Consider the following 24,969-nt stretch of genomic DNA (forward strand, 5'->3'; position numbering starts at 1 on the left):
GGAGCTAAGTCTGGGCACTAGCACATTTCCAGGACTTGCATTTATTAACATTATATCCTAGATCTTCCAGTCACTCGATAGTTGGAGAAGGGATATATTCTGACTGATGTGGCTTGGGGTCCCTTGGAATTCCCAATGCAGTGACCAAGCAGGAATTGCCTAAGAAGTTAAACTTTTGATGAGTTTTCAGCCAGTGTCTGAAAAGCTCCAAAGAAGTCTTCAGGTTCTGCCTCACTTACCTGGATAGTTACTCATATTATAATCTGCTCTTTACTACTGACCCCAAATCACTCACAACTACTCTTCCCAATATCTAACCCAACCCTCACAACATCCTACACGCCCACTCTGCTGACACAACACTCACTGTTAACCCTTCACTCACTTGCCAAACTAACCTCTCACCCACTTGGCACCCTACCTCTTATCCACATATTCTTCACGCTACTCTCACCTACACATTAGTGTACCTACTCAGTGACCTGGCACTCTACCCCTCATCCACTAACCTGTCATCCTATCCCCTCACCCAACTGGCAGTCTATAATCTCACTCACTTGGCATCCTAACCCCCTTAGCCAATTAACAACCTCCCCCTCATCTACTTTCCAGATACCCTACTCCTCACCCATCCTGACACTCCATTTCCTCATCCCTAAGCACCAAAGAATTACCCACCTGCCATCCTATAATTTTAGCCATAGAGATAGTAGGAACTGCAGATGCTGGAGAATCTGAGATAACAAGTTATAGAGCTGTTCGTCCAGCTCTACATTTTGTTATCTATAATTTTAGCCACTTATTTCATCTCCATACATTTTCTACGTGATTTTGGGACCTTCAAACTGTGTTTACTTCCCAAAATATGGCAGGTGGTGCTGCAAATGAGGGCATGATTTCTGTAAAGATTCAGTCTAGTATTGTAGGTTTAGTGTACTGCCCCATGTCTGCAGTTGGATACAAGAATCAAGGATACAAGGAACTTAAGTAGGGAAACTTTTGTCTGATCTGTATCAGAATTAGTAACTTCAACCCAGATCAGGAGATTTAGGGCATATATATTTACATATCATAATTATAATAAAAGTTGCATATATCCTTGTGGTATGAGTTGTCTCGGTAGTTTAGCTTATGGTTCAGGACAACATCAAAATTGTAACTTTGATTCCCAATTTGGCTGAGGTTCACTTGAGACTTGCCTCCTCACCCTGCCCCTCAGCATGGAGTGCAATGACAAACCACTCCCAAGAAAACGGTTCAGGATGAAGCATTAGCAGAGAATGAACCAAGGAATTGTCTTAAGACAGACCAAACATTTATCTACATTTTACAATTTGCATTTCATTTAAGGGTTAAAAAAATGCAACTTACGGGTTCCAGCCAAGATCGGCTGGATTGATGTAGAGTATTCCTGCCCGGGACACTGTAGCTGGTGTGGCTGTCCTCAGATGACTAATCTCAAACAGTAAACGCATTGTGGGATTCAGTGGAATTCGCTCATTGCTGGCAAGTGTTAAAACCTTCACATAAGTTAATTAAAATAAATTAATTAGTATTTAATCTGAAACACAGATAAACATTTTTGCTTTGTACAAATATATATTAAACATTAAAAATGGGAGTCAGATAGCTCAATTGGCTGGACAGCTGGTTTGTGATGCAGAGTGATGCCAACAGCGTGGGTTTATTTCCTGCACAGGGTGAGTTTACTGTGAAGGACTCTCCTTCTCAATCCCTCCCCTCACCTGAGGTGTGGTGATTCTCAGGTTAGACCACCACTAGGTGTCTCTTTCTAATGAGGGCAGCCTACGATATGGTAGAACTCTGGCAACATTACCTTTTATATTAAACATAGAGGTATCAGACCCTGTGAGGCAAAAAAAAACTATCTCCTCCTAGTTTTGTATCTAAGTACAAATACAATGCTGGCAAATTTTCTACTTATAACCAAAGTTGCAGTTTTATAAAGCAAAGGAAAGGGAATAAATTCTGCCACGTAATTTTGGTGAAAAATTCAAGGTCAGAATAAAAGCAAATTTCTCCTTTTATGTTTTAAAAGTATTTTGTTAAGGGAAATTTCATCATGCTTGATGGATGAAAGGTGATTATAATGAAAAACATTGTTTAGTGATGAATACAACTTTTACAAGCAATGAAGAATAACTTTGACGCTTTCAAGGGATAGTATTGACGTATTTCTTTATACATTTAACAGTGGTACCATGATGTAGTCTTGTTAATACTGCTGAAGTGGTTTTATAACCATATATAAGTATTTTTAGTAAGATTGTTCAAATTTCAACCTGATTATCCTAAACTGAATTCATTGAAATCTACTTTCACTGCCACAGAAGAGTAAGCTTTACAACAAATTAAAAATCTTTTGAATTGAAATAAATTTTAAATTGTGAAACCCATACCTATGCATGTAAGAATATTAACATAAATTAAAAACCTTTCTTACACAGTAAAATAGGTAGAAGCATGATACTTTGATTGGGACAAGAGTCCAGCCTAGTGGATGGAGCCTGATTCTTGAATCAGCTTAAAACATCAGAGAAGCATGAAAGTAAATATTTTCAGTGTATTTCCCAAATTGCCTGGATGAGTACAACTCCAGCAACACTAAGGAAAAGCTTGACACTATCGAGGACAAAGCAGCCATTTGATTTGTACTATATCTGGAAACATTCAGTCCTTCCTCTACTGACACTCAACAGCAGCATTGTGTACTATCCACAAGATGCGCGGAAGTAAATTCTCCAAGGCTCCTTCCGGAGCATCTTTCAAATCCTTGACCATAAAGAGAAGGACAAGAGCAGCAGGTACAAAGGAACACTATCACCTGCCAATTCCCTCCAAGCCACTCAATATCCAGCTTTGGAAATGTATCACATTCTTTCAGTGTCACGAGGCTAAAATCCTGGAACTCCTTGCAAAATGACATTGTGGGTCCTACACCAAATTGACTGTTGCGTTTTAAGTAGACAGCTCACCACCAACTTTCAAGGGCAATTAAGAATGGATAATAAATGCTGCCCACATTCTGAGTGAATAAACAATCTATTTAAAAAAAATAACATTTAAAATACCCCAATCTTTTGTGCTGGTTTGACTATTTCTACCAGAATGCACTGATCTTAACATACATATGTCTGCCATACAAATTAGGAGCAGAAGTAGACCATCCAAAACCTCAACTTTACTCCATCATTCAAAACAAAACAAAGTGATACTGCTATTATAATATTGTTACACTGAAATCCTAATTCTGTGTTGCAAATTCCATGTAGTGAGAAAGGGGGCCCTCATATCTTATGGGATCTCTCCCTTACATTGTGTGCCCTGATAAGTATAGCTCTGTTTGAGAAGTAACAAATAGAAGCAGGAGTAGGAGCCCATCAAGCCTGCTCCACCATTCAATATGATGTTGGCGGCTCATCTATCTCAATTCCACATTCCCAGCCTCATGTATTCCTTGAAGTCTTTAGTGTCCAGAATCTAGGTTAAAAATTTTCAGTAACTTTTCTCCACAGCGTTCTGTGGTAAAGAATTCCACAAATTCACCACCCTCTGAGTGAAGAAATTTCTCATCTCAGTCCTAAATGGCCTAGCTTCTATCCTGAGCAATGTTCCCCATAAGCTGCATGGCCATGCTCGGAGGTACCTCCAAGGTACTGCACATTCTGATTGGCATGCCAATGCACGGACTTCCAGTTTTGAAAGTCATTGCTGCACATGAACCTCTGAAGTCTGTGCGCTGAATAAGAGTATTAGAGGGAACATTGATCCTCAGACCATGACCCCCTGTTCTAGATCCTGCTAGTCTCTGGTAGGTGAGTGGATCTTTGGGGGAAATATCATCCTTGCATCAAATTTGTCTAGCCCTGTCAGAATTTTGTACATTTCACTATGATTCCCTCATGTTCTCCTAAATTCCAGGAAATACAGGTCTGACTGATTAAGTCACTCCTCATGACAATCTGGCTAGGAATCCATCTGGAATTTAGAAGAATGAGGGAGAATCTTGTAGAATGATATAAAATTATGAGAGGAAAAATAAGATAGAAGCAGGAAGGTTGTTGCCTCCACGGGTGAAACTAGAAGTAGGGGGCAGAGCCTCAAAATAAGGGCGAACAAATTTAGGACTGCATTGAGGAAGAACTGCTTCACCCAAAGGGTTGTGAATCTGTGGAAGTCCCTGCCCAGTGAAACAGTTGAGGCTACCTCATTGAATGTTTTTAAGGAAAAGATAGATAGATTTTTGAACAGTAAAAGAATCAAGGGTTATGGTGAGCAGGCGGGTAAGTGGAGCTGAGACAATGAAAAGATCAACCATGATGTAATTGAATGACAGGGCAGGCTTGATGGGCCATATGGCCTACTCCTGCTCCGATTTCTTATGTTCTTATGTAAATCTGTCTGCACTCTTCTATGGTAAGTAGAACACTTGGAGGTCCCTCAAAACATGGCACATAGCTCCTAAACACTACTTAAGATACTGGGTATGCCATTTACGATTGAAATAAGGAGAAATTTCTTCACTCTAAGGGTGGTGAATATGTGGAATTATTTACCACATAACAGGCAGATACCTTCTTTTCAATTTGTTTTTATTATCCACAACCAAAACTTGATCTGTCAGGCACTGGACTTCATATAAGTGCACAAAGATGAATGGAGCACACACCTTTAAAAGAATGTGAACAGGGAGTTATGAGTTTCCCATGTGCAGCTGACTTCAACTTGATGGTAGGGTGTCATCATAAAAAATTTAAGACTATTGCGTATTCATGGCATACAAGTATACTGCAAATTGGAACATTCCACAGGGCAGTTTAGGGCTTGAAAAGAAAACCAAAAAGGAAGATTCTGGGATAAGAGCTACGAAGAATCTGGAAAGCTGTGTCCTTTAGTGTACACTGCATCCGAGGCGTGTAACAAAGTTGCTTGGATGGTACTTTGAATCAAATTACCTTATGCATAAAGGCACTGCAATTCCATGTGGGAAGAACACTGTTTTGTGTAACACTAGGGTTAATGCCATATATGCTGAGAGGACTGTCTGAGAAATCTGTTGTAACAGTAATTAAAAGTGTAATTTATAGATTTTCCTAAACACAATTTGTTAAGTTTAGTTTATGTTGATTTTGGTTAGTTTGTTACAGGAAGCATTTCAAAAATGAAATTTTGTCTAATGGTTTCTTCTGTCCAAGTCATTTGGAATGTTTGGTTCTTTTATGTTATTAGTCTTCTGAGGGATCACATCAGTAGGCCTGGGAAAGTATAGTCATTGGTGCAGATTTAGGACTAGAGCTGTTTTTACTGTAGCAAAAGAAGATTATAAAATTATGAACAAAATTCTTAGGGTCAACAGGAAAATGTTATTTTTTTCTGCTTTAAGAGTCAGTGGCAAGGGAGCATCAATTTAATATTGTCACTTAATGAGATCAGAGAGGCTAGCAGAAATGTTTTTCTGCAGAGATCTGCTTGATATGAAGCAGTTTGCCGTTAAAAAAATTAGCTGTGACAAAGACCATTGCACCTTTTAGGGGAAAAGCAGATACATATATGAAAAGAAAGGAAGATGCAAGGGTCCAGGGAGGAGTCAGGGAATAGAATTAGTTTTACATTGCTCTAAAAAAAGTGGTGCACAGAGATATAGTGGATTGAATTGTCATCTTTTAAAGTGCTGTGGCTCTGTGAAAAAATCTAATTTCAATTTAAATTTGTTTTTCTTAAGCAAGTTCAGCTACCTTTAACTGAAATGTCTACTAACCTTGTTGTCATCCATTACAGTATTGAGAGACTCAATCCACATTGGATCTATATCACCATCCAGCACAATCCATTTTGGTCCATCATGTGAAATATTTGCAAGGTCACGCATGATAGTTGAGAAAAGTCCTAAGTTGTATTAATAAAGTAAAGATTAAATATAAACATTTTCTTCCTTGATTATGAACTTGCATTTATATTCAAGCATAATACTGGATATATAAAAAAATCTGAAATGTAAAAAAGTGTAGTGTTTATAGCTAAATAGACCTAAGTGCTATAAAATATTTTTTCATGTTACTAATGAATTGGCATTCGTGCAATATGTTCAATCTTAATAAAGTTTCTACATTTAAAAAAAACCTCTAATTTTTTCAAAACATTGACAGGTGTTTTACTTTGGGATCTGAGCTTAAGTAGGAGGGAGAAAAGATAAAAGCTTATTGAATGTTTAGTTGAAATTGAAATACTGGACAAAGATAGGATGGCAAGTAGTAGAAGGGATAAAGTGGTATGGTGTTTCAAAATTTAGGACTGGATACTGAAAGTTCTGCTTTCAAATAAGCACAGTGATGCACAACACTCCAAATAAAGGGTCTATGTGAAACCGTAAGTGCATACAGCTGAAAGAGTTTCTCGAGGTAGGGTGGGAACTATGGATGGATTTATATACAAAGGCAAGGTTACTGAATTCAGTTGTTTCAGGAAAAGGTGGCTGTTCGTGAGGACAGGACCTATGATCAAGTACATCTTCATTGCAATGGTAGATATGAGTGACAGATTTTTTTTGATGACTTGGAGTTTGTGTTGGAAAGGTTTCCAAATAATAGCAAGGAGGATGTTGAAGAACTTGAGACTTGAGATCACAAATACAAGATTAACATTTAGAATTCCTACAGTGAGAAAACAGGCTATTCAGCCCATCAAATCTGCACCAAGCCTCTGGGGAGTATCCCACCACCCCACCCTATCCCTGTATTTAGCATGCTAATCCACCTAGCCTACAGAATATAGGACTATTTATAGCATGGCCAATCCACCTAATCTTTGGATTGTGGGAGGCAACCAGAGCACTCAACACAAACTCCAAACTGCCAAATGCCCAATGCTGGAATTGAACCCAGGTCCCTGGTGCAATGAGGTAGCAGTGCCAAACACTGAGTCGCCATGCCACAGTATTACAGATGCAGGCAGTCGATGCTACAGGAAGGAAGCAAATAGTTCATGCATAATGAATATAATATGCTTTGAAACTCAGCTTTGGGTTCAAAAATAGGAATGAAGGTGAAAATAATCTGATTAAACTGGACCAAGCAGCTGGAAAGGGAGATGAAGTTAGAAAATAGGTTTAGAAATTCTTGTGAAAGGAGAACTAGATAACTTTGGGGTCTACAGCATACAATTAGAGAAAGTCATGGAATATAGAGTCAATAGAGTCTTAGAGATGCACAGCATAGAAACAGACCCTTCAGTCCAACTCATCTATGCTGACCAGATATCCTAGATAAATCTAGTCCCATTTGCAAATATCTGGCCTGTATCCCTCTAAACCCTTCCTATTCATGTACCCATACATAATTGAACCAGCATCCACCACTTCCTCTGGAAGTTCACTTCATATATGCATGATCCTCTGTGTGAAAAAGTTGTCACTTAGGACTGTTTTAAATCTTTCTCCTCTCACCTTAAACCTGTGCCCTCTAGTTTTGGACACCCCATCCTGGGGAAAAGATCATGCCTATTTACCCTAACATTGCTCCTCATGATTTTATAAACCTCTATAAGGTCACCCTCGGCCTCCGATGCTCCAGGGCAAATAGCCCCAATTTATTCTGCCTATCCATATAGCTCAAGTCCTCCAACACTGGCAACATCCTTGTAAATCTTCTCTGAACCCTTTCAACGTTCACAACATTCTTCCGACAACAGGGTTTCCAGAATTGCACACAGTATTCTAAATGTGGCCTAACAAATATCCTGTTCAGCCGCAATATGACCTCCCAACTCCTGTACTCAATGCACTGTCCGATAATGGCAAACATATCAAATGCCTTCTTCATTATCCTGTCTACCTGTGGCTCCACTTTCAAGGAACTGTGAGCCTGCAGCCCAAGGACTCTTTGTTCAACAACATTCCTCAGGACCTTACCATTAAGTGTGTAAGTTCTGCCCTGATTTGCCTTTCCAAAATGCAACACCTCACATTTATCTAAATTAAACTCAATCAGCCACTCCTCAGCCCATTGGCCCATCTGATCAAGATCCCATTGTATTGTGAGGTAACCTTCTTCACTGTCCTCTACACCTGCAGTTTTGGTGTCTTCTGCAAATCTAATCTGAATATCTATAACTTGATGTCAGAAAAACAGTCTGAAAATACAGAAGTGGTTGTAAAATTTATAGGTTCATGGAATACGTGCATCAGGACCTGGCCAACATTCATTGACCATCTTTGTTTACCATTGAAAAGTAATGGTCAACCATCTTCTTAATTTGTGGCATTTCCTGTAGGTATTCTCACTACTCTGTTACGTAGAAATTCCAGGATATTGATCCAGTGGTGATGACACGTTTCCAAGGCAGGATAATGTGTGACATACAGAGGAATCTGTAAGTTCCCACACACTGACTGCCCTTGTCCTCTATGTGTTCAGGGTTATGGATTTTGAAATTGCTGTTGAAGAGCCTTGGTGAGTTGATGCAGTACATCCTACAGATAATGTTTACAACTTCTTTTCTTTAAATAGGTCAGAAACTCATTTGAAACAGTGAACCAAAGACATAATTTCCAGAAAAGCATATGTTTTTAATTCAGTGCCAAGTATTATACTTATTGTACTAATTGATAAAGTGGTACAAAACTTTTATGTCAGACAGAGAAAACAGAACAAGATCCAGTAATATGTTTCAGTTCTCTAAAACAACAGATTCACCTGAACAGAGGAGTTTAGCTTGTGATGTTGAAATGCAGCACAACTTGACCAATTTCCAGGTTTCGGTTAAAGAGTGGCGAATAACATTCACACCGCACGATTGCCAGGCCTAGACCTTCTCCAACCAGAAATAATCTAACTTTTTCTCTTGACATTCAATTGTTTCATTATTACTGACATTCTGACTGTCAACATCCTAGGTTGACCAGAAATTAACTTGATCAAGTCATATAAATACTATGATTACAAAACCAAGTCAGGGGCTAGGAATCTTGTGGCAAGTAACTCACCTTCTGATTCTCCAAAACCTACCCACCTATAAGGCACAGGTCAGGAGTCTGATAGAATACTTGCCACTTGCGTGGACGAATGCAGCTCCAACAACACTCAAGAAGCTTGATGCCATACAGGACAAAGCAACCTGCTTGATTGGCACCACATCCACAAACATTCAGCCCTCCACCACTGATGCTTAGTAGCAGCACTGTGTACTATCTACAAGAAGCACTGCAGAAATTCACCAAGGCTCCTTAACACTTCACTGTCTAAGCTCCTGACTATTATCTAGAAGGACAAGGACGACAGATACATGGGAACATCACCACCTGCAAGCTCGCCTCAAGTCACTCACTGTCCAGGAATGGAAATGCATTCCCGTGCCTTCAGTGTCACTGGGTCAAAATCATGAAACTTCCTATCTAACAGCATTGTGAGTGTAAGTACACCAAATGGAATGTAGCAGCTGAAGATGGCAGATCACAATCACCTTCTCAAGGGCAATGAGTGATGGGCAATAAATGCTGGCTCAACCTGCATTGTCCACATCCCATGAGTGAATGTAATTTTTTAAAAAAAACTTTATTTTACTGTTTATTTTAATATCATTCTAAACTGACACATTTTCTACATATAGAGAGAGATATGTTTTTTGTTTACTTTTATGTGATAAATATGTGTTCTTCATTTAAACAGCATTAACAACCTAATGTGAACATGTAAATATATTCAGTCAATTACTATCAAAGTAACCTACCACAAAAATTAAACTTATAATCTAACAGACTACTTGCAGTATTATTAAATGCAGGATTTAGACAGTTAATGGTAGAGTCCTGGGAGTGTTGCCAAACAAAGAGATCTAGAGGTGCAGGTGCTTAGTTCCTTGAAAGTGAAGTCACGGAAAGACAGGGTAACGAGGTGTTTGGTACACTTGTCTTTATTGGTTGGGGCATTGAATACAGGAGTTGGGATGTCTGATTGCGGCTGTACCGGACATTGGTGAGGCCACTTTTATACTACTGCCTTACAATTCTGGTTGTGCTGCTATAGGAAGAATGTTGTTAAACTAAAATGGGTGCAGAAAAGATTTACGTGCATGTTGCCAGGACTGGAGGGTTTGCGCAAAAGGGAATAGACTTTTTACCCTGGAGCATCGGAGACTGAATGGTGACCTTATAGAGGTTTATAGAATCATGAGGGTCATCAATAAGGTGAATACCCTAGGTCTTTTTCCCAGGGTGGGGGAGTCCAAAACTAGAGGGCATAGGTTTAAGCTGAGAGGGGCAAGATTTAAAAGGGAACTGAGATGTAACTTTTTCATGCAGAGGGTGCTGCCTGTATGGAACAAACTGCCAGATAAGGTGCAATTACAAAACTTAAAAGGCATCTGGATGGATATGTGAATAGGAAGGGTTTAAAGGAAGCTAAAATTGGACAGGGCCCCTGAAGAATATAAGGAAAGCAGGAAAGCTCTCAAGGAAGGAATTAGAAAAGCAATAAGAGGCCATAAAATGACCTTGGTAAGTAGGGTTAAAGAGAATCCAAGACATTCTATAGACACATTAAAAACAAAAAAGATAACTAGGAAGAAGGTAGAACCACTCAAGGATAAAGGAGGGAACTTGTGTTTGTAAGCACAGAATGTGGATGAGATCCAAAGTGAGTACTTGACATTGGTATTCACCCAGGAAAAGGATATGAGATTTGTGTGCAGCATGTTAATATGCTAGGGCATTTTGAGATCAAGAAAGCAGTGGTATTGGATCTCTTGGAGAACATTAAGGTGGATAAGTCCCCAGGGCCCGATGGTACCTACCCCAGCTTATTGGCAGAGGCAAGAAAGGAGATTGCTGAGACTTTGACCAAGATCTTTGTATCCTCACTGGCCACTGGAGAACTAGCAAGTAGCTAACGTTGTTCCTCTTTCAAGAAGGGAAATAGGGATAATCCAGGAAACTACAGACAAGTGAGTCTCAGTGGTGGTTGGGAAGCCATTGGAGAGAATTCTTACGTATAGGATTAATGCACATTTGGAAAAGCATGACCTAATTAGGGACAATCAGCATGGCTTTGCGCAGGGCAGGACATGTCTTACTAACTTAATTGAATTTTTCAAGGAAATGATGAAGGTGATTGATGAGGATAGAGCAGAGGATGTTGTTCACGTGGATTTTACTAAGGCTTTCAACAAGGTCCTTCATGGTAGGCTCAATCCAGAAGAAAAAAATACATGGAATCCATGGTGACCTGGCCTCATGGATTCAGAATTGGCTTGCCCATAACAGACAGAGGGTATTGGTGTAAGGGTGTTTTTCAGGCTGGAGGTCCATGACTAATGGTGTTCCGCATGGATCCATATTGGGACTTCCGCTGTTTGTGTGTATATTGTGTGTGTGTGTGTGTGTGTGTTTATATATTTATATATATATGTATAAATGACTTAGATGAAAATGTATATGGGGGGTTAGTAAATTTACAGATGTTACAAAGATCGGTGGAGTTGTGGATGGTGTAGAAGGTTGTCAAAGGATTCAGCGGGATATAGATCAGTTGCAGATATGGGCAGAGAAATGGCAGATGGAGTTTAATCCGGGTAAGTGTGAGGTGTTGCACTTTGGGAGATCAAATGTTAAGGAAAAGTATACAGTTAATGGCGGGACTCTGAACAGCGTTGATTTACAGAAGAATCTTGGGGTTCAGTCCATAGCTCCCTGAAAGTAGCCACACAAGTAGGTAGGATGGCAAAGAAGGTGTAAGGCATGCTTGCCTTTATTGGTTGGTGAATTGAGTATAAGAGTCAGGATGTCATGTTGCAGCTCTATAAGACTTTGGTTAGGCCATATTTAGAGTATTGCATTCAATTCTGGTTGCCACATTACAGGAAGGATGTGGAGGTTTTGGAGAAAGTGCAGAAGAGGTTTACCAGGATGCTGCCTGGATTAGAGGGTATGAGCTGTAAGGAGAGGCTAAAAAAAGCTCATGACAGGCAGCATCAGAGGAGCAGGAAAGTTGGCGTTTCGAGTCGGGACGTTCCGTCCAGCTTCACACTGTTATCTCTGACTCCAGCATCTACAGTTCTTACTATCGCTGGAAAAACTCAGGTTGGTTTCTCTTGAGCAGCGCAGGCTGACAGGAGACTTGATAGATGTCTATAAAATTATGAGATGCCTAGGTAGGGTTGATGGTCAGACTCTTTTTCCCAGAATTGAAATGTCTAATACTAGGAGCATGCATTTAAGGTTAGAGGGAGAAAGTTCAAAGGAGACTTGAGGAGCAAGTTTTTTCATACAGAGAGTGGTAGGATTCTGGAATGCACTGCCAGGGTGGTGGCAGATACAATAGGGGCATTTAAGGAACTTTTTACATAAGCACATGAATATGCAGAGAATGGAGGGATATGGACCAATGGCAGGCAGAAGGGCTTAGTTTCATTTGGCATCATGTTCAGCACAACATCATCAGCCAAAAGGCCCATTCCTTTGCTGTGTAGTTCTATGTTCTACATAAAGGGATATGGGCCAAAGGCAGGCAAGTGGGACTAGATCAGTTTAGGATGTCTGGCTGGCGATGACAAGTTGGACTAAAAGGTCTGTTTCTGTGCTGTATGACTCTATAACAGCTGGGAACATAATAGAAGGTAAAGCCTACTTATTAACTGAGCTGTTATGAATGGAACTGAACAGTGTGCAATTACCAGCAAACATCCTACCTCAGTACCTATGTTGGATGGACGATTATTAATGAAACAGCTGAAAATGTTTGGATTTAGAACATTCCTCAGCAGAGCTTCTTAAATGATGTCCTAGGCCTGAGATGATTGCTATCATTTCAACTTACAGTGAATTTTCCCCTATTTTAATTGAGATGATGCTGGATTTTACACTCATGTCGGAAGGCACAGGACATATCCCATTATTTAGCACATGGCTCATCTGCTGCTTTTCAGCTCCACCCCACTTTGTCTCATATCTTCTATTTTACTGTTGGGTTTAGGATAGATGGAATTAGGTCCACCTCTCCTTGTGCTATTGAGGTCCTTAAGTGAACAATGACTAGTCACTTATGTGCCTCATCTCAGTCCTGCTTCAACTGCACCCACCTCAGGGGAAGCACTACCATGCTGTAGCCTGTAGCTTTTATTCCACAAGCTGGTGTTAGGCAAGAAAGTTGCCTTCTTTAGGGGTTCTCATTAGTCTATCAGAAGCACCCACCCAAATACACTTTAAGGTATTATGGTTAAAAGTATTCTGCCATCAATCCTCTGTCCTTGACTGGATTGAGGGGCCTATATTGTTTATGATGGGAGGATCAACACTCTTGTTTCTTTACAAACAGATGCTCTTGTCTCAAGATGATGTACTTAATTGCATGAGAACAATTATGTATAGGTTACATAGGGAAGATTGTGCTTGGTGCTGCAGCTAAGCAGTTTAGTACACTCAAAACCCTGACTTCAAATCTCAGTGATACCCTCACCTAGGTGTAAGAGAGATCATGGCATATTGGTAATGCTATGGATGTTCTGATGTGGGGGGCTAAATTAATGCTGTGGGGACATGAGTTCAAATCCAATGATAACAGGTGGTGAAGGTGGAGGGCGTTTGTGGTGCAGGGTCCTTACCTCTGGATCAGAAGGCTTTGGTTCAAGTCCCACTTACCCTAGATATATGTCATAATATGCCTGAAAAGATAAATTAAAAGTATCTACATGGGGCATGAATACTCTTACTGCTGCACAGAAGTACTGCCCCTACTTCTGAGTTCAAATCCTACTTGTCATAGAGATGTGTCATCCCATGTCTGATCAGGTTAATTTTTAAAAATGGCATTAGTTCATTAAATATTGGCAATAAGGAAGTCTTGTGGATATAAGTCTGCACTCCATGAAATCCTAAAATGACCAATCTTATCACCACCCAAGCAGTATGGCATCATCAGATTGTGTGAGACCTCATGCAGCTCTCAAATTAACCTCTTCAGAGCCATTTCCTTACATAACATCTCTCCCAAACTTTTCTCCCATTGTTAATATTTGCACATTCATATAGTTCATTACCTATACCACAAAACCATGTCCCATCAGGTTTCTGACTCCATCAATTCAGGCAGTCAGTAGGTTTCACAATTCTTCCAGTATGTGTTCTATTTGGAGTTAGAAGATTGGTTGATTCAAGAGGCTTGAAGATTGTTCATCTTGATTCTGTTCTTGATTATGATCTGATCTTGATTGCTTGCAAACTTTCTCACTACTAGAGGACCTTTTATCTTTTGGAGGTTTACGTGGCGGACATCGTTCCTGTTAACCGAAGTAGTTGGTCTACTACCCGATTGAAGGATTCTTAATATTTGCATATCTTTCACAGAAATCTCTTCGCTGCCAATCAGGAAGTTGTCCCATAACAACATCTGGAGAACTTTAAAGCTTATGAATTTCTATCACAGAAGATTTTTTTTGGTGGCAACAAATACTTTTGACTTTGTAGTTTCCTGGATTTTAGATCCAGGAAATTTCTTTTTGATTGTTTTCTGAATCTGTGGTAACTGGTATAGATTCTGTGGAATTGTATGCAGCTGATCTTCAATTTTTGCAAATAAATCTCTGACAACAATCTGCTGATAGCTCTATCGTCAGATATGTAAACTCCTGACTACAACTTGTTGATTAGGTTGAATGTTTTCATTTGCCCTCAGTGATGTTGCAGTGGTACACCGGACATTTTCCCATCCATCATAGTATCAGACAAATGCTGCTTATTTAGCATTTCCTCTGGTATTGATAATTCTACTTTGGAAGATAAAGTATTCAAATGTTCATCTTGAACTTGTGCTGACACATCAGTTGATATCAAACTCAAATCTGCTGCAACAATTTGTATTGCAGATAGTTTCGCTATCTGAACAACTTCAGTTACTGAGCTTGAGTGGACGCATTTTTGTTGTCAGTATTTGCTTCTATAATCAAGTTTGCTGATTTCTGTTATCTGAACGGTCTTCAGTAAGAAATACAAAACATTTACACAACGCCTGTATAGGTGCAAATTTCCTTCTTGATGACAGAATGAACCAATTTTCTTATGTCAAAACAGATAATAGAGATTCTGTCTTCTTTTTGGGTTCTTCCATCTGTCTAGGAAGCCCATTCAATCTTCTATGAGTTGGTCCTTGGCTGGTTGGATGACAACAGTCTGTCCTGGACCAGTTGTTTTCTGAGTGGCTTTTGTTTGAATAGACTTGGAAAATTTGATTGCTCTTAACTTGTTCATGATCTCTTGGATCTCGTTGAACACATTTTACTGCACATTTTACCAGAACACAATTTAAATTATGGATCAACCGCTTTTATTGGAGCCTCAACATTATTTTATCTATTCTCTTCTGTCTCTGTTTGTTTTAACTTTTCAAGTTGTCCCTTTTGTCATCTCAATTCTCATTTCTAATGTTCCTGTGCTGCAGCATTGGTACAGAGTATTTCCATGGCCCTTGATTTCCATGTTGTAGTTATGCCTCATGATGCCTGCTTGCTATGGCATCAATGGTCATCGTGAATTGTTAGTACTTTTTGTTTTATTTGTAGCTGATGTAGCCTGTTATTTACATTGTTAATTTAATGTTTCTTCCCGTGCCCATCATGAACATGTTGCTTTAATCATGCTGCTCCAAAATGTTTGCTTCATAGTCTAAACTTTAACTGAGAATGCTCCTACAGAATCATGCTTCCCAATGACATCTACAAGTGCCATGTATGACTTGTCATTAAGCACTTCCTAGTCCACACTGCTCTTTCAATGCTTCTTACTAGGACTGAAGTAAAGGTTTTAGCCTGGAATTCAGTTTTGCCTCCATTGATCTTTCTGGAGTTTCTCCTGCTTGCTTGTTCAAGGGCTAGAGAGTAGCAAAGTCATTAAACTCACGTGGACTTTTGGAAATTTATTCTCCTGGGTTCAATGGAATTCTTTCTAGCTGTACCTTGTGGTGTCAAACAATGATACCCGATACTGATCACCATGTGGTATTTGTAGGTAAAAGTGCATTGCAATGAATCATCATTATTGACTGGGTCTAAAAGCCTACTTTATTTAGATAGTAAAGGGATTGAGCACTGTTAAGTGTTAACAAGAAGACGCTATTGTCTTAACAAGATGTAGGTTATTGCATGATAGCAATCATGTACAATTTACATTGTTCACTAGACATTAACTGTAACGATATGTGTCTTTAAGAGGGATTTGTCTGTCCTAGTTCTCTGAAGAGAGGTGTTGTAAACCTGGTGTCAAGGTATCTGCTCCATGGAAAGCAGAGTAAATAGCTTTTTTAGTAAAATTAGACCAAAGAAGCATGAGGGCATAGGGTAAGGCTCACACAGACTCAGGGTTTCAGTTTTGCTTTCAGTTGTTGAAGTTGGGGGTTTTGGAGCTGAAGTTGCAAGATACAACTCTCTCTCTGCTGTTGCAAAAGGTTGAGTTCTCTCTCTGCTGCGAGATTCATTCTGTCAGTGTTCCTTCTCCTGGACTGGAGGAAATAGCAAGAGAGGGAAATCTGTTTTACTGAATTTGTCTTTGTCAAGTGTGTGTTTATGGGATGCTGTTATATTGGAACAGTTGATGTGTAGTAAAGTATTTCAAAGAATTAAAGTTATGTCAATTCTTCTCTTTTTGTTTGTATTTTAACTGTGGTGTCAGAATAAAAGCCTAGTAGTCGAATCACATTTGGAACACAATGTGTGTTGCACTTGCCTTTAAATAAGATAAAAGTTAGGATCTAGGCTATCTCCTTGATGTATTTTGAGGGGATTGGTCTCAAGAAATGAGTTGCGGGAAATGCATCATCCCAGATGTCCTTGTTTTTCAAGAACCGCAACTTCCCCTCCACAGTGATCGAAAACGCCCTCGACCGTGTCTCTCGCATTTCCCACAACTTATCCCACACATCCCCTCCGCGCAATAACAACCAAAACAGAATCCCCCTCATCCTCACGTACCACCCCACCAACCTCCGGATCCAACGCATCATCCTCCAACACTTCCGCCATTTGCAATCCAACCCCACCACCAAAGACATGTTTCCCTCCCCACCCTTATGTGCTTTCCAGAGGGACCACTCTCTCCTTGACTCCCTTGTCCGCTCCACACTCCCCACCACCCCCGGCACTTTTCCCTGCAACCACAGAAAGTGCTACACCTGCCCCTACACCTCTCCCCTCAACCCTATCCCAGGCCCTAAGAAGACCTTCCACATCAAACAGATGTTCACCTGCACATCTGCTAATGTGGTATACTATATCCACTGTTCCCGTTGTGGCCTCCTCTACATCGGGGAAACCAAGCGTAGGCTTGGGGAATGCTTTGTGGAACACCTATGCTCGGTTCGCAACAAACAACTGCACCTCCCAGTCGCGAACCATTTCAACTCCCCCTTCCCCTCCTTGGACAACAAGTCCATCCTGGGCCTCCTGCAGTGCCACAACGATGCCACCCCAATGTTGCAGGAACAGCATCTCATATTTCACTTGGGAACCCTGCAGCCCAATGGTATCAATGTGGACGTCACAAGCTTCAAAATCTCCCCTCCCCTGACCGCATCCCAAAACCAGCCCAGCTCGTACTCGCCTCCCTAACCTGTCCTCCCACCTATCCACTCCTCCCACCTCAAGCCCCACCCCCGTCTCCTACCTACTAGCCTCATCCCGCCTCCTTGACCTGTCCGTCCTCCCTGGACCGACCTATCCCCTCCCTAACTCCCCACCTTTACTGGCTCCAACCCTGCCTCCTTGACCTGTCTGTCTCCTCTCCACCTATCTTCTCCTTTATCCATCTTCTATCCGCCTCCCCCTTTCTCCCTATTTATTTCAGAATCCCCTTCCCCTCCCCCATTTCTGAAGAAGGGTCTAGACCCGAAACGTCAGCTTTCCTGCTCCTCTGATGCTGTTTGGTTTGCTGTGTTCATCCAGCTCTACACCTTGTTATCATGGATTCTATAGATTTCCTTTAGCACAGCAACTGACAATGTAGGGATGTCATTTTCCATTTTTATTCCTAATCATATAGGTGCATGGTAAGAAATTGATTACCATCCTTCCATTCCCTCGTGGCTGGGTTAATAACTCCAAACAGTTCATCGCAAGTCACAGCTTTAGGATCAAGATCTACAGTAATGGCTTTTCGCTTCATCTTCAAATAGGTAGTTTTCAAAGATAGCATCACCTACAAAGTGAAACAAAAAACAGTCTGGTTAAAAATTTATTCAAATGCTACAATATTAGCATTAATTCAGGAGCTGATTTTATAAATAGTCAACAAAAATTTAAAATTTTACAGCTGTTAGTACTAGAATGACTTATTTTAATATATCGTTAAAAAAGCAATAATGTACTGGAGCAATAACTCCATATTTAGGCATGGAAATCAATCAATAATTTACACCATGGTTGCATTTTCTTAATATAACCTCTAGAGGGAGAAGTTCTCTTTTTTTTAAGATTCCTATTTAGATTGTACTTTTCAACTGAACATTGCCGCCGAGCAGTAAAACAGAAATTGCTGGAGAAATTGAGCAGGTCTGGCAGCATTTGTGGGAAAAAATCAGAGTTAGTATTTTTAGTCCACTATATCCATCAAATATCTTCATCAAAACCATTCTGATCAATATTTCATCAAACCTCAAAAAAAGCAGAGTTAATGTTTGAGGTTTGATGAAATATTGATCAGAATGGTTTTGATGAAGATATTTGATGGATATAGTGGACTAAAAATACTAACTCTGATTTTTTCCCACAGATACTGCCAGAACTACAGAGTTTCTCCAGCAATTTCTGTTTTTATTTCAGATCTCCAGCATCCACAGTTCTTTGTTTTATTTTAAGAGTAAAACATGAATATACTGCTTGGCACTTTGATTTCTCTCTAGAATTATTTTATTATGTGTTATATTTTTATAATACTTGGATAAAATTACAAATGCTTAAGTATCATCTGCATGCACAAGGCAGCACTGTGTAGAAATTTGCTGGAAAAGAATACATAATCTGATTAAGTTAAACCTCCAAGCTTCCTGGGACCATTGAAGATAGGATCAATACACTCCGAGATGTTGCAATCACCAAGTCATTTACAGTTACCTCTCTTTCCACATGGAAGGAAGTTAGTTCTCACCCAGAGTACTGAAGAACAAATCTGCAAGCTCCATATCCTGACCAGAGTAGACAAGATAGTATAATGCACACCTCACAGTTTACTTGCTTTGCGAGCACAGGCTTCAGTTTGGTATCCAGCTTCCCATATAACAATTCCTTTTACACACAATTAAACACTTTCAAGATTTTCTAATAAGCTTATTAAGGATTCAACTAAAACATCAAATCACATAGCATGCTACTGTACACTAAATCTTTTTTGAGGATACAAACAGTGCCTTAAAAGATGGACAATGAAAAAATATGATCAAAAAATGAACAGTATTTTTGAATGCTGCCTTTGGCTCTGGGCCACCTTTAAAGTAAAAACCTAAGATGCCTCAGACATCAGCTACCTCTAATCAGGGAGTAAAAATGAATCAGAGTCCCTTAGGTTTTTGGGATTGAATAATTAGATGAAGAGACAGTAGTACAAGTGAAAAAAAAGCACACTGAGTTTTTCAAGATTGTGGAAGGTTTGGAATATGTGGATATGAGGTTGAACTCAGGGTGATCAGTGACTCTGTATTTAGAAGTCTGGTTGAGTGTTGAATGTTTTGGTGAAACTGGGCTTTGGATTTTCCAGCTGTTTTGTGATGTAGGGTTTCCCTTTTGTGGATAAAATGTTTTGTTTTGGTTGGGAGAAATTAGACGGAGTGTGGAGAAACCAGGTTAGGTCAGGTGGAGCAGATGTCAATGGTCTGCCTTCCATTTACTCCCTCTAATGCCAATGCCGAGTAACACAAGTTTGGAGCATATGCAAGATGTATTGCAACAACTTACCAATGTTCCTTCAACAGCACATTCAACATTCATGAACACTATCTAGAAGACCAAGGGCAGCAGATTCATCGGAGCAACATTACCTGGCCAGTGCATTCCCTTCCAAATGGAGAACATGCATAATTGGGTCTTTGTTTGATTGACAGAACCTGAAGAATGGAGTCGTGTGTGGGTCTACGATCGGGCTTCATCTTTTTATAATTTAGGTTGATGATTTAAATGAGGGTAGTACAGTCATGATAGATAAATTTGCAAATGACACAAAAAGATAGGTCAGAAAGTATGTTGCAAAGAAGGCATAAGGAGTTCTCAGATGGATATAGAAGAGTGAGGGGTGATTTGACTGTATTTTGTAAGATCCTGACTGGTCTTTCCTAATGGTCTTGACAAGGTGAACATGGAAAGGATGTTTCCTCCTCTGGGTGTATCTTGAGGTAGGAGCACTGTTTAAACAATTATCTCCTAAAAAGAAGGATGCAAGTGGTAACCCCAAACCCACAAATCTGTCCTTAACCAGGCCAGGAAAGTGCATTGGCGGCTGATTCACTTCAAAGGAGTAGATTGCATTTTGAATGTGTTAATGAGGCTTGTTTTCCTGGGCAATGTGTACATCATGCACCAGCCCTCGAACCATCACTGTTAATCCTCTGAATTCAAAGGCTCCTGCTTTCTTTGTCCCCGCATGTCTAATTTTCTTCAACTAAGTTCTCTGACCTCATTCTACCAGACACCTGACCACTCTTACTCCCGCTTTCTGATTCCTTACCCGAACTCCTCCATTTGAGGCTGACTAACATCCCTAACCACCGTCACTGCCTTCCCCCTCCCTACCAGAGGTGGATTTAACTTGTTTTTTAAACACACTGACTGATTCCAGATCAGATTGGAAACAGTTTTGTCAATTAAGCTGGCTTCCAAACAGGGAACAATCACTGATGTCACATAGAATCATAGAATCCTACAGCACAGAGGCAGGCACTTCAGCCCAAACTGGTTCATGCTGACCAAAATGTCGATCTACGCTAACCTCATTTCCCTGCACTTGGCCCATATCCTTCTAAACCTTTCCTTTCCATGTATTCATCCAAATGCCTTTTAAATGTTGTTAATGATCCCACCTCAACCACTTCTGCTGGTAGCTCATTCCATAAGCGTACCACCCTCTGTGTAAAAAAGTTGCCCCTCAGGTTCCCATGTATTCTTGCCCTTCTTACCTTAAACTGATGCCCTCTAGTCCTCGATTCCCCAACCCTGGGAAAAAGACTGAGCACATTTGTCCTATCCTCATGTTCTTATACACTTCTAAAAGATATCTCCTCAGTCTCCTATGCTCTAAAAGTCCTAGCTTGTCCAATCTTTCCCTATTACACAGGCCATTGAGTCCTGGCAACATCCTTGGAAATTTCTTCTGCACTCTTTCTGGTTTAATAACTTCCTTCCTATAGCAAGGTGACCAAAACTGGACACAATACTCCAAGTGCAGCTTCACCAATGTCCTGTACATCTGCAATATTATGTCTATGCTCAATGCCCTGACTGATGAAGGCCAGTGTGCCAAAAGCCTTCTTTACTGCCCTGTTTACCTGTGACTCCACTTTCAGAGAACTGTGCACCTTAACTCCAAGGTCCCCCTGTTCCACTACAGTCCTTAAAGCCTTACCATTCACCATGAAATTGTACCATGATTTGACTTTCCAAAATGCAACACCTCACACTTATCTGTGTAAAACTCCACTTGCCATTTCTAGGCTCACCTCCCCAGCTGATCAAGATCCTGTTGCAATTTCTGATAACCTTCCTCACTGTCCATGGTACCACCTATTTTAGTGTCATCCGCAAACTTACTATTCATGCCTTGTACATTCTCATCCAAGTCATTGTTATAGATAACATACAGCAATGGGCCCAGCAGCGACTGGCATACCACTAGTCACAGGCCTCCAATCCGACAAGTATCCTTCCACGATTATTCTCTGCTTCCTACCATCAAGCCAATTGTGTATCCAATTTGCCAACTCTCCCTGGATTCCATGCATCTAACTTTCCAGAGAGCCTACCATGTGGGAACTATCAAAGGCCTTACTGAAATCGACTACGACTACCGCCCTGCCCTCAACAACTTTCCTGGTCACTTCATCAAAGAACTCGAACAAATTTGTGAGGCATTATCTCCCACACTCAAAGCCATGCTGACTACTCCGAATCAAACCCTGTCTTTCTACATGCATTTACATCTTATCCCTCAGAATCTTCTCAAGTAACTTACCTACCACAGGTGTTAAGCTCACTGGTCTATAATTCTCAGGTTCTTCTTTGCAGCCCTTCTTGAATACAAGCACAACATTCCAGTCTTCTGGGACCTCACCCATGCTAACAATGATGCAAACATATCACCTAGGGATCCTGCAATTTCTTCTCTAGGCTCTTGCAGTGTTCTTAGATATATCTGAAATGGACAAGGAGATCTACCCACCTTCATACATTCTAATACTTCCAACACCTCCTCTACTGTGATATGGACCGTCCCCAAGATATTGCCACTAACTTTCCCAAGTTCCAAAGTCTTCATGTCTTTCTCCACAGTAAACACAGTGGAGAAATATTCATTGAGGACCTCACCCATCTCCTGCGGTTCTACACATACCCCTTGAGGGGTCCTATTCTCTCTCAAGTTATTCTTTTTCCTTTAATATGCTTAAAGAATCTCTTTGGATTCACCCTAATCTTCTCAGCCAAAGCTATCTCATGCTCCCTTTTCACCTTCCTGATTTCCTTCTTCAGTAAACTCCTGTATCCCATTTATAGCTCCAGGGATTCCCTTGATCCCAGCTGCCTGTTCTTGAGCCATGCCTCCTTTTTTCTGGTCAAAGTCTCAATATCTCTGGTCATTCAGTGTTCCCTACTCCTGCCAACCTTGCCCTTCACCCTCACAGAAACATTTAGACCTTGAACTCTAGCTATCACACTTTTAAAGGCCTCCCACTTGCCAGAGGTTCTTTTGCCTACAAACAAACTACTCCAATCAAGCCCTGCAAGTTTCCTGTCTCTTTCCATCAAAATTCACCTTGCCCCAATTTAGAACTTGAACCTATGGACCAGCTTTGTCCTTCTCCATTTTAAAATTAATAGAACTATGGTCACCAGTCCCAAAGTGCTCCCCCACTGTTACCTCAGTCACCTGTCCTGCCCTATTTCTCAAGATTAGGTTGAGTTTTGCCCCTTCTCGATTGGGACCCTTTATATACTGCTTGAGGAAACTTTCCTGAACACATTTAACAAATTCCACCCCATCTAAGCCCCTTTACACTATGGCAATCGCAGTCTATGTTAGGAAAATTAAAAGCCCCCATTATGACAACCCTACTTCTCCTGCAAGTCTCCGCAACCTATTTGTTTATCTAATTCCTGTTGACTATTTGGGGGCCTATAGCACAACCCCGATAACGTCACCATCCCCTTCTTATTTTTTAGCTCCACTCACAAATTCTCACTGAATGATCCCTCAGTTATTTCATCTCTGACTACTGCTGTGCTACTCCCCTTAATCAAAAATGCAACTCTCCCTCCCCTCTTTCCTCTACCTCTGTCCCACCTAACGGACCCATTCCCTGCCATATTAAACTGCCAGTCCTATCCCTCTTTTAGCCATGTTTCTTTAATGGCTATGATATCCCAGCCCCACGTACCTATCCACACCCTGAGTTCATCGGCCTTACCTGTCAGCCCCCTTGCATTGAAATAGATGCAATTTAATCCAACAGGCATTCCTCGCTCCCTGTCCTGTTCCAGGTTGACCTGTCTCTTCAACTTGCTATTTCTGATTACTGTATCTTCTTCCAGCCTCGCACTTGCCTCCCTGCTGTTCAAGATCTCATCCCTCGCCAATCTAGTTTAAACCCTCACTTGCAGAACTCGCAAATCTGCTCGCCAGGATACTGGTCCCTCTCCAGTTCAGGTACAACCCGTCCCTCTTGAACAGGTCACCTCTGCTCCAGAAAAGATCACAATGATCCAGGAGTCTGAAACCCTGCCCCCTGCACCAAATCTTTAGCCACGCATTCATCTGCTATATCCTCCTGTTCTTACCCTCACTAGCATTTGGCACTGGAAGTGATCCAGAGAATATCACCGTCAAAGTCCTGGCTTTTAACTTTTTTCCTAGTTCTCCATAATGACTTCTGGCTGCTCACCCTCCCCCTTGAGAACGTTCTGCAGCCGCTCCGAGACATCCTGGACCCTGGCATCCGGGAAGCAACACACCATCCTGGATTCCCGTCTGCGGCCACAGAATCTCCTGTCTGTCTCCCTAACTATTGAGTCTCCTATCAGTAAAGTCCTGTTTACTTTTACCCTTTCCCGCTGTGCCCCAGAGCCAGTAGTGCAACTGGCCTGGCTACTGCTGCTTTTCCCTGAATGGTCATGCCCCTCCAACAGTATCCAAAACATTATACTTAGTTTTCGAGGGGAATGGCTGAGTTCCCACATCCTGCAGGAGGAGCATGACACTGCCCAAACTACCATCTCAAATGCTCTAAGACTAAAGAGGCAAGTTAAAAGGACTTCACCTGAGTTTATCTGTACTTTTTGTTGAGCCACTGCTCACCAAAGCCTCTTAAGCCAATGCCTTACTTCTCACTCTGCTACCAACAAACTTTCAATAGTACATGCACAGTGAGAGGTTAAAATTTCACTGTGGTGGGGGATGTAACCCAAATTCTACATCCTTCATATGTTATTGAGAAGCCTGACCCTCACTAATTGTCTAACTGTCCCTGTCTCCTATCTCCTCATCAATATTTCCTAAAGGTCAGTTTATTTAAAATTCAGACTCTTAAGTTCATGGGTACATGAGGAATAATTCTTAGTAAATCATCGGTAAGCTTTACATGAGCAGTTGGGAGAGAGCACATCATGAATGAGACAAAATTAGAGTAAGAGATAACAAGGTATAGAGCTGGATGAACACAGCAGGCCAAGCAGCATCAGAGGAGCAGGAAAGCTGACGTTTCGGGCCTAGACCCTTCTTCA

General features: G+C 40.8%; 1 protein-coding gene across 1 annotated transcript in view; it reads right to left on the reverse strand.

Annotated features, from left to right (window-relative positions):
- Positions 1–24,969, reverse strand: part of LOC109928243 (dynein axonemal heavy chain 17-like) — a 334,316-nt gene that overhangs the window by 156,882 nt on the left and 152,465 nt on the right. The window contains exons 25-27 of the mRNA XM_048610756.1: positions 18,058–18,190; positions 5,780–5,907; positions 1,372–1,520 (exon numbers count right to left, since the gene is read on the reverse strand). Coding sequence (XP_048466713.1) covers positions 1,372–1,520; positions 5,780–5,907; positions 18,058–18,190 — 410 coding nt within the window. The remainder of the gene's footprint in view (positions 1–1,371; positions 1,521–5,779; positions 5,908–18,057; positions 18,191–24,969) is intronic.

The sequence above is a fragment of the Rhincodon typus genome, chromosome 23, assembly GCF_021869965.1.
Source record: "Rhincodon typus isolate 14 chromosome 23, sRhiTyp1.1, whole genome shotgun sequence".
Classification (NCBI taxonomy): domain Eukaryota; kingdom Metazoa; phylum Chordata; class Chondrichthyes; order Orectolobiformes; family Rhincodontidae; genus Rhincodon; species Rhincodon typus.